The sequence below is a fragment of the Stylophora pistillata genome, chromosome 3 (genome assembly GCF_964205215.1).
Source record: "Stylophora pistillata chromosome 3, jaStyPist1.2, whole genome shotgun sequence".
In the NCBI taxonomy this organism is placed as follows: Eukaryota; Metazoa; Cnidaria; class Anthozoa; order Scleractinia; family Pocilloporidae; genus Stylophora; species Stylophora pistillata.
Genome location: NC_142521.1, coordinates 44904351 through 44917961, shown reverse-complemented (window position 1 = coordinate 44917961; position 13611 = coordinate 44904351). Strand labels below are relative to the sequence as shown.

Here is a 13611-nt window from a genome sequence, read left to right as displayed (position 1 = left end):
TCTTTTCCTCACTCGCATGCCAAACGAGCCTCTTAGTCCTTTTACTTTAACCTCTTCACTTGTTGTCAGTCTGCTAGAGCACGAGGTATAATGATTTTAATCTAATCAAGGATGTTGGTCCTATTAAGTACAAGTAAATGCACAATTATGTTAGACAAGTTTTCCTTTGCATTTGTAAATATTTGGATGTCGAATAAGTAAGATTTCTTTCCAGGACTCGTTGTTTAACACCTGAGTATAATCTCTCCTGATGTTTGTTCGATAGAATGACGATGGTTTTCGTTGATATTTACATTTATTTTCTATTTCCCGTAATTTGTTCTAAATATATTATTATCAAACAGTTACATATTTGATCAATGCTAGAACTATTTCTGAAGAGTTGTCAGCTTAGTTGACTTCATGCATGGATACTACTCATCGCTTAGGTACTGGATGGCATGATTTGTAAGTCTTCATGAAAACAAACAACTTTTTGGCTTCTATAATCGGTGACTCTTATAGCTATAGGCTGTTACATACGACGAACCAACCAACGAAGGTTGAATCAAAACTTACACATGTATCAAAGATATACTCGCTACGCTAATGCACCGGAAGCAAGGGAGTCTACATTACATTATATTTTTGGGTATGATTTTAATACTTTAAAAGAATCAAATGCAAGTATTTACGTGTCTATTTTACTGACGTCCAGTACTCAAATGCGTGCTCTGGAGATTTATCAGAGGTAAATGATATCAGCTTCACTTGTAGTGCTTGGGGATCTGCAGAACATTTTGACAATACCTGCCCTAAATTCTGGCATCCTTATAGCATATACAATAGGATTTGCCAGGGAATTAGCGCCAACTAGAGCCGCTAGCGTCATTTTTATATGAAAGGAAAACCGTTGAGTGTAACAGCCCGAGAGAAGACCTACATGCAAATATTTAACTACTCTGAAAGTTGTAACTGGAAGCCACGTTAGCAAAGATGCAAACGTGGCAATAAGTATGGTGGCGGTCAGTTTACTCTCTCTGTTGGTCGCACCGTGTTGTCGAGGAGTAGGACTGAATCGAACTTGGATGAAAATAGAGATATAAGAAACACAAATCAAAATCAGAGAAAGCGACCCAAATGATGCCAAGGTAATTGTTGAGAATGATATTGCAAGATGAGAATTTCCTTGTGTTTCGTATAACACAAAGTCAACAATTTCCCTCAATGAAGTTAGAAACCAAATAGCAGCAATTACTATTCCGTAAACCCTTCTCTCAATCACGCGATGTTCAAAGGGAAAGATTGTGACATGCATTCTTTCTAAGGAAATAACAGCGAGATTTACAATGGAGGCCATGGGAAAGAAATGGGCCAATGGATAAATCGTGTCAGTTTCCTTCCGTAAATCACAATAGAGCCCCAAAATGTCGTAAACAATCAGAGGACCTGAAACTGCTCCAGCCAAGAGATCGATTATGGCCATATGGATGATTAAGTATGTACTCCGGCGTTGTAGATGGCGCTGCTTTACAAACACAATAATGGTGAAGAGATTGAGGATGACAATAGCCAGACATTCAGCGATAGAAGCAACAAGCCAAGGGATACAAGGCGAGAAATCATACGAGGCATTCAGATTACTGGTTTCCATGGCCATTCAAGAACTGCAAAGATTTTCCAAATAAGAAGAAAAAATAATCGATTTTCTGAATGTAGAAATATTAACACCATACGTGCCTTCGAGAGTTCTTATTTCGCTAGATTAAAGAGTATAACTTTAACAAGCTATCCGTCGCGCATATTTCCGCCAGAATAAACTTTTTAACCTCCTCACCTTGTTTTCAAGATAAAGACCGATGAGTTTTGTTAAAAGGTTTACCTAAAGCATTCAGATGAAAAAAGAATGGTCGAGTGAAAACAAAAACAACATGAAAACAGCAGCGATTTGTTCAAAATGTGTTGCAAACAAATACTGTGCTTGAGACTTAAAAGAGAATTAAACTCCAAAGGCCATGAAATATTTATCGCCGACATTAAAAATTACTGTTGTTTGGGATTCTAAGTAAGTAAGTAAGTAAGTAAGTAAGTAAGTAAGTAAAGGCTTTATTTAATGAGGGTAGCACTAAAATAGAAAAGAATACTAATAAACCAGTGGCCCTCCTAGCAGTAAAAATACAATAAAAGTATTAGAGATATAAAAAACTATGGCTTTACTACACAAAAATGAGCTATGAAAACTACAGAATAAAATGTTTTAAAACCTGTTGGTCATTGAAAATGCTCTTCCAGAGTGATGTTTTGAAACTACTTAAGGTGGCCAGTTTTCGAGTTGATAGTGGCAGGGTGTTCCACGTTTTACATGCTGTCCTTGTAGAAGTTCTTCCTCCTTACTTTTGACGCTTGACGATCGGACAAGCTACATTAAAATTGGCATATCTGGTTTCTCGTGAGTGAGTTTCACTAGAAAGTTTCAGCAAAGTCTTTAAGTAAGCAGGTAACGATCTAAGCGATCTCAAATTGTCTTAAAATTTACCAAGAATTCCAAGATGGACACCCCCACTTTGATTCATGAGAGGCTGCTGCCCTGGTTACTGCAAACAATTATTATTTGAATCCAGAATGTATTTCTGAGCTGCTTAACATTGTTGAAACAGATTGCTGAGTCACGGAAAAAGAGTAGGTGGAGAGAGAGAGTATAATATGCAACAAATTATTGGCCATGTTGCTGAGAAGGATTTAAAATGGTGGCATACAATTAAAACGGTTCTGCTTGATACCTTTGTAAAATCTTACTTGGCTTCTAAGTTCTTTTCTGCACCAACTTCTTGTTGACTGACAGCTATGTTTAACAGACCGACCTGGAATGATATATAACTGCAAAAACACGAATACAAATGAAAAATTCATAATCTGCAAACAAAAATATAGAGCAAAAACTTCTGATATGTATGAAATAGACAGATCTTGTGCAACATAAACTATGCGTAAAAGCCAGAGATGGAAACCGAAACGAGCGCCGGCATAAAATTTTAATAAAAAAAAGAACTTTAAACTTGCCTCTTCGCCCAAGATCTCAATGTTTTTCTCCTCAACTGAAAAATTCAATCCTTCTAGGAAAGAAAATATGCCGGAAAGATAACTACGCTTGCCAATTAATAACACCTTACCTTATTGTTAATCTGCTCTGTATATGATGGGAATCGGTAGCCAAAGCAGAGTGATAATGTTGCTCCGATGAGGTAATTTAGAAGAAGAGAAGTCACAATCCTTTGTTAGCAATGACTTTCATCAGTGGATTTTAGTAACAAATAATTGTCTCAGTGCACCTGACTCACCTCAAGCAACTTTCCTTGCTATAGATCCTTGGTTTTCTAAAATGTTCCAGTGATATCACTCATAATCGAGCAAGCATCTCTAAAAAATAAAGGCTGGTTTCATTGGCGACGGAGTCGGAGTCGTAGTCGGAGTCGGAGTCGTAAGAGCGCTTATGACCTGGTGAAAATCGAAAAACGGAGTCGTAAGCGGAGTCATAAGCTCGACGGAATCGGAGTCCGAAGAATCAGAACGTTCCCATTTTCTGCCAATTCCGCTTACGACTCCGCTGCTTACGATCTAGTGAAAACTGCATTGTCGGAGTCGGAAGCGGAAGCGGAAGAATAAATCAATCACAATGCTCGATTCCAGGCCCGCGAAAGTACAAATTTTGGCACCAAAGACAACATGGCGGACGAAGAGCAACTTTGGCTCTTACTAATCATTATTTTGCGCAGGCAGAGACAATGCAGGAATAATATCGTTCGAAAAAGAAAGCAACTTTGGGTTCGTGATATCTATCGACGTCGAGCTGCCTAGGAAGAGTATGCTAACCTCGTCAGCGAACTACGACTTGGTGATCGTGAATCGTACTTTCGGTGGGTTCAGTTCGAGTATTTTAACTTTTAATTTCGTAATTTTACCGTCAAGCTCACACGTTTAAATTTGTTACGGCTATTTGTGCATTTTGGAAAGATGGAATCGAGGATTATGATTGGTTTATTCTTTCGCTTCCGCTTCCGACTCCGAAAATGCAGTTTTCACTAGATCGTAAGCGACGTAGTCATAGGCAGAATCGGTGTTCTGCTTCCGACTCCATCGGTTTGATTTTCACTAGATCGTATCGCTCCACGCTTCTGATTACGACTCTGACTACGACTCCGTCGCAAGTGAAAACCAGCCTTAAGTGTTTATGATTAGGTATGAACAGATGGTCAATAACAAAACTGCAGATTGTGATCTGAATAACTATGGTTTGATCTTAAAACCGGCACCTTCTTTATCAGGTAATTTGGTTACATCAACTAAGTTGAAATTGTAAATTGGCCTCCGTAAAGAGTAAAAAATTAAATGTGACGTTTCGAGTAAAAAAGCTGACGTTTAACCCCTCGTCAGAGCGAATGGAGGAATTGTGGGTTGTGTGTGGGTTTATATACAGAAAGTGGAGCTACGCTGCTGGTGGGAATATGGTAACGAGAAAAACACGATTAAACTAGTAGAATGAAAAGTGTTCGTTAATACCTATGTAAGCCGATTTGAAAGGTAAACTTTTGTTCAAGAGCTTTGCGGCTTTCCGAGCCACGCAAATGTAAGGAAAGACCCTATGTGTTTCTTGCAAAGTGACAGTGACACGGAAAGCTGGTCGCAATGAGTCTGAAATATGCGACGAGCAGAGGGTGGCGAAGGGACTGAATAGACTCAAACTCTGTCCACAGTTTCTTTTGCGACCACCTTTTGATAAATAGGTACTTGTTGTTTGATTTTGACAAGCACTGTCAAAACTTTTCCGAGTGCGTTGCTTAACTGTTAATAGGGACTTTACGAACCAGAACGCGACGCAGCCTGAAACGTCACCGGAAGTAATTTGCTCACAAAGTGCTTCACTGCGCATGCTTGGCGCTAAACTGCAACGCGTCTTCTTCACTTTCAGAACACGAGGTTGGCACTTGTAGCGTTTCCAGAAAACGTGAGTAGTTTCTACTGGATTTGAACTAGAATTAAATTTTATTTTGCTACCTTTTAGGCAAAACTGTTTTTCTGAGTCCATGAAAGTGTTGTTTATTGTAAAAAATATCAAACAAACATTTTAGTTTGCCTTTTACTGCAGGTCAATTGGTTACAGCTACGATGAATGGACAACACGCAGACCAGCCGAGTTCGATACCAAAGTCTAAAACTGTCAAATAAGTACAATTTAGTTTATTAGAAGATTCAATTTCCTGTCCTGCTTAACTATACGATAAAAGTGAGTTTAAACTTTATATTTATGTTCTTCATTCAAAACAAACTAAAACAGACTGTTCTTTTTTCACGTAGTAATGTAATGCACTGGACAAGCGAGCATGATGTCCTGTTATGCAGAGAGGTTGTTTCCGAGAATTCGTTCAAAACAAGAAAGGGTTTGTCGCAAAGAAGCGAAATTTGAGATAGAATAGCCAACACTTTACCAACACTTTGCCTCCGTTCCGTCCACAAGAACGCCATTAGGGCATTTCATTATGTCTGGAGTATCAAGAACTTCACCCAGTAAATAAATATCGTTCTTGAAAAACCGAAACTCAGTCTTACACTCATCATCTGTCATAGAATCAAGATCGAAGCGACCATACTTCCAATAAGGAAATTCGAGATTTTCAGAAGAATTGAAATCGTACAACAGGGCAAACTCTGTATCATCGATGCTTCCATCTTGATAGGCAAACAATAAAGCTACCCTTGCCTCTCTGAATGTTGCCATTCATGAAGTATAACAGCAGCTATAAAACGAAAATATGTTTAGCGCAGTTTAAAGGATTTGCACAGCTCTGTCTCTGTCTTCGCGTTCGCATCCGTAACTTTGTTTTTCCCGCGCTCGTGACGGAGTTCTCGCCCCAGGCCCTTCTCGGTTTCGGTGTTTTCAAACTGCGTCGCGTTCTGGTTCGTAAAGTCCCCACTCTTTCGCTACAACTTAATGAAGACGCTTTTGCAAAGATGCTTTCTTTTATTCGAACAACCGCTCTTGTAACAACGACCCGAATCTTACAACCTCGTGCTCTATATCTCCACTCTAATCTCCCCAAGACAATATAATGTCATATATGGTGGCGATACCATATACGTACATAGTAACGAAACTACAGCTTTTTGCTCCCTATCAAGCCAACGTAAGTTTGTTAAACGACGGGTGTTTTCTATCATTTCCCGCGTAGGATTTGATTGTCTCATCGAAAATTACTTTCATCTTAAGTGGAGGACAAATCGAAGTCTCTGAATTTTTCTAACGCAATTTCTTCTGCAAAAGGAAAGAATAAAAAAAAAAACAAAAGAAAAAAGGAAACCAGCGAAGTAGAGTATGCGAATAAATGCGCTCATTTTGACTACACTCAGGCGAGATATTCAATGTGAAAAGTTTATTTAGGATGAGTCAGCCAGTCTTGTAGGATACGCATCCTAATACAATCTACAATGCACTGCATGTATTCACTGATACGAAAAACCACTAAAAAAAAACCCGTTTTAGAAGTGGCCAAAAATTAAATATGTGGAAACGTATTCCTCAAAGTTCTACAGAACCGTCGGCTACCACAAAGCGTTAAAGAAATACCAGCGGCAAGATATGTAAAACCTATCAAGTGTCAACCAAGGAAAATATCCTCGAGCGTTTCAAGTTCCGCTGTCTCTAAATTTATGTTTATTAACATATGCAGTCACGCAAATACAAAGAATCGTGTTCGGGCGACCGTCGCTCTGGAGACCGATTTGACTTATAATGATGTGGGTGTGTGCGTAGTAACAGAAACACATTTGAAACCAGACATGCCTGACGCTGTCATTAATATACCGAAATATTCTATCACTTCTGCTTTATTCTGGGATCAGTTTCTGACATGGTCACAAAACAACAATTTGTCGTGCAACCCAAGAAATATCTCTAGATATTTTTTTTACTTGCGCTACATTTTTCCTATTTCAATGCACTGTTTTGCGAGTAAATGCTTCAGTGAAAAAAAGTGATCGTGTCAAAGTAATTTAACTCTAGCCACCACTTAGATAGCGCTCATTTATCAAGCATTAATTACAAGTGAGGCATATAGAGGCAAAGTACTTTGTAAAGTTTTGCCAAAAGTTTATCAAAGCGATTTCTAGTTCAGAATTAGAAGATAAATAGGCATGGCACTGAAGAGTGCCTGCTATGTTATCAGTATAAGTTTCAAAAGAATCATCGATAATCAGAAAGAGGGAGCACAACAAGGGAAAAAAATAACTTAGAATCGGAATAAAATGGAGGATGATCATCAGCGACTATCAATTATATACACAGCATATCGTGAAATTTAACAAGTGAATTATATAAGGATGAAGCATGTTCCAGTGATCCAAACGATGCCAGAACAAAAAAATGAATACCTTTCTCTACTTGTCCCTTCGCCGGTTAATCGATTTTTTCCGCGCAAATTTGGGAGTCGCTCAGCAAAAAACGTCGTTTCTTGATGACAAGAACAATAAAGAGGAAGAAGATGACGAGTACTTTGCATTAAAATATGTATTTCAGAATCCAATTACTATTTCCTTTAAACTTTTATTGTTTTACACTGGCGAAGCAAGCCAATAAGAAGACAGGAAAATTGTGGGCTTGCAACCATCTGGTTTATTTAAAGGGAAAGTATGGTGTAGAAAAAGGTTTATCTCCATTAAAAGAAATTTCCGCAGGAGTTCTAAATTAATACCGTTTTGTCCAGTTTGCTTGCTTTCAGTCTGCTAGTGCATGAGTCATAATGATTTTAAACTAATCAAGGATGTTAGTCCTATTAAGTAAAGGTAAATTCACAATTATGTTAGACAAGTGTTCCTTTGCATTTGTAAATATTTTGGCGTCGAATAAGTGAGATCCCTTTGCAAGACTCGTTGTTTAACATCTGAGCGAAATCTCTCCCGATGTTTGTTGGATAGAATGACGATGGTTCCCGTTAATAATCACATTTATTCTATATTTCCCGTGATGTGTTCCAAATGAATTCTTATTAAACAATTACGTAGTTGATTAATGCTAGAACTGTTTCTCAAGAGCTGCCAGCTTAGTTGACTTCATAGATGGATACTACTCATCGCCTAGGTGCCGGATGGGATGAGTTGTAAGTCTTCATGTAATCAAACAACTTTTTGGCTCGCATAAAGGTGGTTCATGTAATTATAGGCTGTCCCGTACGACGAACCAACGAGCAAAGGTTGAACCAAAACTTTCACTTGTATCAAAGATATGCCCGCTACGCCAATGCACCAGCTGTAAGTTATAAAGCGTTCTACAAGTGTTTATTTCGTTTCCCGTGTTCAGTCCGCGCGGGACTGGTAAAATTACGTCATTTACATTGTTAGTATAATGGATGAGCCATGTGCTCGTACTTGCAGAGGTCAAAATTCGGTTTCGCTGTTCGCTTGTTTTTCTCACGAGTGTTTATGCACGTTTCCCTGCGAGTCCACAAATCTTGTAAGTATATTGTCACTGTGGTGTTTCCGTTTCGCTTCGTTTTGTTTACGTTTGTTTCCTTTTGTACAGTCAAACCAGATCTTCGTGATATTAAAAACTTATTCGAGTATTCAAGTCTACACCGGCAGCAAAGGAGTTTACATCACATTATATTTTCGGGTATAACTTTAATACTTTTAAACAATCACATGCGAGTATTCACATGTCTATTTGACTGACGTCCAACGCTCGGATGCTTGCTCTGTAGATTTATCAGATGTAAATTAGCTTGACATGTAGTGCTTGGGGCTCTGCGGAACATTTCGACAATACCTGCCCTAAATTCTGGCATCCTTATGGCATATGCAATAGGATTTGCCAAGGAATTAGCGCCAACTAAAGCCGCTAGTGTCATTCTTATGTGAAAGAAGGACCGTTGAGTGTACCAGCCCAAGAGAGCACCTTCATGCCAATATTCAACTATTCTGAAAGTTGTAACTGGAAGCCATGTCAGCAAAGATGCAAGCGTGGCAATAAGTAAGGTGGCGGTCAGTTTTCTCTCTCTGTCGGTTGCACCATGATGTTGAGGATTGGGACTGAAACGAACTTTGATGAAAATAGAAATATAAGAGACACAAATCAAAATTAGGGGAAGTGACCAAAATGACACCAAGGTAATTGTTGAGAATGATATCGCAAGATGAGAATTGCCTTGTGTTTTGTATAAAATAACTTGAACAGTTTCCCTCGATGAAGTTAGAAACCAAATAGCGGCAACTGTCATTCCGTAAACCCTTCTCTTAATCACGCGATGTTCAAAGGGAAAGATTGTAGCATGCATTCTTTCTAAAGAAATAACAGCGAGATTTACAAGAGAGGTTATGGGAAACAAATTAGCCAATGGATAAATCGTGTCAGTTCGCTTCCATAAATCACAATAGCGCCCCAGAAGATGATTAGCAATCACAGGACCCGAAACTGCTCCAGCCAAGAGATCGACTATGGCCATATGGATGATCAAGTATGTACCCGGGCGCTGCAGATGGCGCTGCTTCACAAACACAATAATGGTGAAGAAATTGAGGATGACAATAGCCAGACATTCAGTGATAGAAGCAACAAGCCATGGAATGCATTCCGAGGAACCACTCAGGTTGACATACGAAGTATTATTACTAGTTTCCATGGCCATTCAAGAACTGCAAACATTTTCCAAATAACAAGAAAAAAAAAATAATCAATTTTCGGACAGAAAAAAAATAACTTTGCATGCCTTTGAGAGTTCTTATTTTCTAAGACTGAATACAGTTTTAACAAGCTATCTCGCAGATTTCTGTCATAATAACCGTTTTTCACCGCTATTCTTTACTTTTGGGATGTAGACTGATAAGTTTAGATAAACAGTTTTCCCAAAGCACCCAGATAAAAAAGAATGGTCATGTGAAAAGAAAAACAACATGAAAACAGCAGCAATTTGCTCAAAGTGTGTTGCAAACAAGGAGTATGTTTGAAGTTAAAGACCGTGACAATTATACTCCAGGGGCCAAAAAGTATTTATCGACGCCATTAAAAATTACAGCGGTTTAGGATTCTAAAAATTTAAGTGGTTAAAAATCTTCTTAAAATGTACTAAACATTCCACGATGGACACCGCCACTTTGATTCACAAGAAGCTGCTGTCCTGGTTATTGCAAAAAGCTATTATTTGAGTCCAGAATGCCTTTCTAAGTTGCTTCTTATTGTTGAAACAAATCGCTAAGACCCGAAAGATGAGGGACGGAGAGGAAGAGTTTGATATGCGACAAGTTATTGGCCACGTTGTTAAGTAGGATTAAAACTGATGGCATCCACAACCGAATTTAAGAACACTCGTTAGCCGGAAATTTAATGATCCTACTTGCTATGGAAGAAAACATCTTACTTGGCTCCTTAGTTCTCTTAGGCACCAGCGTCGTGTTGACTGACAGGTACATTTAATAGACCGACCTGACATTTGCGATGTAACTGCAAAAACACAAATAAAAAAGAAAAGTCACAATATGCGGACAAAAATCTAAGCCAAAAACTTCTAATATGTGTTAAATAGACAGACCTTGTACAATATAGAATTCGCATAAAGGCCAGAGATGAAAACCGAAGCGAGCGCGTAAAAGGTTTGAGAAAAAAAAAAATAAACCCATCAAACTTGCCTTTTCGCACACGATCTCAATGTTTTTCTCCTGTACTAAAAGATCAGTCCTTGGAGGACAGAAAATATGCTGGAAAGATAATTTTGCTTGACGATTAATGACGCCTTATCTTGTTGTTAGTCTACTCGGTATCTAATGAGAATCAGTAACCAAAGCGAATTGATAACAAATGCTGTTCCGATGAGGTAGTTTAGAAGAAAGGAAGTCACAATCATTTGTTAGCAATGGCATTCATCAGTGGATTTTAGTAACTAAATAATTGTCTCAGTACACCTAATTCACCTTATGCAACTTTCCTCAGGGGATGCTTGGTTTTTGTAAAATGCTCAGGCGATAATCGAGCAAGACTTTTGCCTCACCGTACTGTAAGCCAACTGTTTGTAACTAGGTATGAACAGATGGACAGTAACAAAACTGTAGATCGTGTTTTGAATAATCATGAGCGGCACATTCTTTATAAGTTATTTTTTTGCGAAGTGACAGGAACAAGGAGAATTGGTGACAATGAGACTGAATATGGAACGAGTAGAGAGTGGTGAAGGGACCAAATGGAGTCAAACTCCGTTCACAATTTCTTTAACAATCACCTTTTGAGAAATAGGTACTTATTGCTTGATTTTGACAAGCACTGTCAAAACTTTGCCACCCGCGTCAATCAATCATTTTTTTCTTGAAGATCAGTCTGCCGAAAACATCCATTAGTTCATTTCATACTTTCCTTTTTATTCATGCGTCGATCAATTGGAAGGAAACTTTGCGCATAAAATTGAGACTTACCGGCTGTCCGTGTATGCTTTCTTAAAAAAAAATTCTTTGACCTCTCAATTCTCACAGAGAATCCCTCACAATGCCCTGGGGGTAAAAAAAAAATGTATTCTGACAGCATTTTAACAAAGGCGAATGACGAGAAAAAACAATATTTGGATTTTGCATAAAACGGTCATCACTTATTTCCTTCAGTTCGTGCCTAATTAAATAAGTGTCGAAATATGACATTCTATCTCTGAAACCTCAAAGTTGACCTCAAAGTTCGCGTGTTCCTTGTTCAAATTAAGGCACTCTTCGGCGGAAATTATAGTTTCCGCCGTCCTTTTGCCTACCACAATTTTTCTTTATTTTTCTGTGTAATTTCTGCGCAGGAAACGCCTTCCTATGCTTTTCCCATTTTGAAGGACATTCGGAGAGGGGGACATAGGATTTTCGGTTTTTAGGTTTTGCCCATTTTTCAGAGGGGCTATTCCGTTCCTATGCCAAAATACTTCGGTTTTTCGATTTTGGTTTTCACTGCGGTTTGCAGATTTTCCGTTTTTCAGCATTTGGTTGTCGGTTTTTGTCAAAAATATTAATGGTTTTACGGATTTGGTATCCAAGGTGATTTTCTGTTTTTCCTATTTGGGTTCCGGTCTGAGTGGCAATTATGCGCCTCCGCTGATCTCGAACAATTGAAATGCATGAAATTGTCTTCATGCCTTTTTTGACCCCCTTGCGGGGACGTTTTAACTACACACAACTGTCGGAAATATTTTATTGCAGCTGGAAATTGGTATGGAACACCATCTGAAACTTTTATGGAGAGATATTAGAAAAAAAAATAAAACATACCCTTATCTGTAGAGGATGCAGCAACCTGTAGGTGAACGAACTTCGAATTCAAGTCAAAATGGTTGGCCGATGGTTTTCGTATCAGAAAAAGCGATTAATACTGACCTCTAAGAGCCGATTTATCATCGACATTCAGATATGATACTGGTTTCGTGCGAACACGAAAAGTATAGATCATATAATCTGTGATAAATTCAAACAAAAGGAGATTAACCATTTACAAGATTCTATCCCTTCTGATCCCTGACGGGTAAATTCAATCAGTCATTGACGCATTAGACTGATGGTGGTGGAATGACTTCCTGCTCGAACCTTCTTTCCGCTGTGGTGATTGTATTTAATTAACAGCGATTGCAAGCGTTACCTTACATGGACTCCGATGTGTGGAGAGGGAATCCGAGGGAAATTCGCTTGCTTTTTCCGCTCATGAAAACTGAAACAGGAACATGTAAATAAAAGTGGTAATAATAGACTCCTGACGTAAAGAAAAAAGAATATTTAAACTAGATAACGAGTGACGAACACAAGAAAAACAGAGGCGGGGTTAATATCTACATTCTTACGCAATCGCGTTTTTTGCTTTCTTTCTTTTTTCTTCACGGTAATTTGTTTGAAGAAAATTCGGGTAAGGAGGATGGTTCTGTTTTACAGCACATGTAAGTCAAAATGTTGCTGCAGTGTACAGGCAGCTATTAGATCCTTGCTGTTTGGACAAAGTGTATATGGATTCCTCATTATTTTTACTTTTCCATACAAATTGGTGGGTTGGTCGGGGTCTCCGTACAGATTGTCCAAAATTTGACACTTTGTCGAACTATCGAAGTGAAGCAATCTTGAAGGGGTCTCTAAAGAAATCCAACTTCCTGTGAGCTCAGGAAGTCGAAGTTCTTAGCTAAAATAGAGCTGAGCAAATGGACTTCCATTCAAAATGTTGCTGTGAAACCACAAACCACACAGCTGCACGTCTATTGATTAATCACACACGTTTGAGTTGGCTCGCTGGCTGCCTGTCTGCAGGCTACTAATTCAAAGCACTAATTGCGGCACGCCATAGCTTGAACGAAGAATAAGAAGCTCAAATCAAAGCAGATGAGATGTGTGTCCCTTTCCTCGCAAAGGTTCCCAACTTTTTCCACAGCTTGAGTGGCAGTTAAGACGAGCGACAGAACGACAATAGTTCTTACCTGAATTTGCAAACAGAGGGTCAATATAAGGTTCCAAAAGGTTTTTGTTCGTGCGATCGGTAACTGAGTTGTCCGCTAACAGGAGTGTTCCCTTTTGGACAGAGATTTGACCGTTTTTATTTATATACCTTGTTTTAAATTGTTACTTCTTTACCTACAGGTGCTGTTTACATATACT

General features: G+C 38.7%; 2 protein-coding genes across 5 annotated transcripts; both read right to left on the bottom strand.

Annotated features, from left to right (window-relative positions):
- Positions 1 to 276: 276 nt before the first annotated feature.
- Positions 277 to 1639, bottom strand: LOC111335094 (adenosine receptor A3). Its single transcript, XM_088752066.1, is given in 2 exon segments — positions 277 to 737; positions 740 to 1639. Coding segments are annotated over 2 exon segments (981 nt in total). The 3' UTR covers positions 277 to 656.
- Positions 1610 to 11081, bottom strand: LOC148736337 (histamine H2 receptor-like). Of its 4 annotated transcripts, XM_088752065.1 has the most exons (5): positions 10930 to 11081; positions 7402 to 10462; positions 3040 to 3092; positions 2760 to 2856; positions 1610 to 1646 (listed from the first exon to the last, which is right to left on the bottom strand). In XM_088752065.1, the coding sequence occupies exon 2, from the start codon at positions 9648 to 9650 to the stop codon at positions 8664 to 8666; it is 987 nt and encodes a 328-aa protein (XP_088608191.1). In that variant the 5' UTR covers positions 9651 to 10462; positions 10930 to 11081; the 3' UTR covers positions 1610 to 1646; positions 2760 to 2856; positions 3040 to 3092; positions 7402 to 8663. The 4 variants fall into 4 exon arrangements, with proteins under 4 accessions (XP_088608191.1, XP_022796683.2, XP_022796680.2 ...); XM_022940948.2 differs by lacking the exons at positions 1610 to 1646; positions 2760 to 2856 and adding an exon at positions 3318 to 3396 and having other exon boundaries at positions 3043 to 3092; XM_022940945.2 differs by lacking the exons at positions 1610 to 1646; positions 2760 to 2856; positions 3040 to 3092 and adding an exon at positions 3259 to 3396.
- Positions 11082 to 13611: the final 2530 nt, after the last annotated feature.

Excerpts from the sequence above, each read along its gene's own strand:
- LOC148736337 (XM_088752065.1), bottom strand. The coding sequence starts at position 9,650 with ATGGCCATGGAAACTAGTAATAATACTTCGTATGTCAACCTGAGTGGT.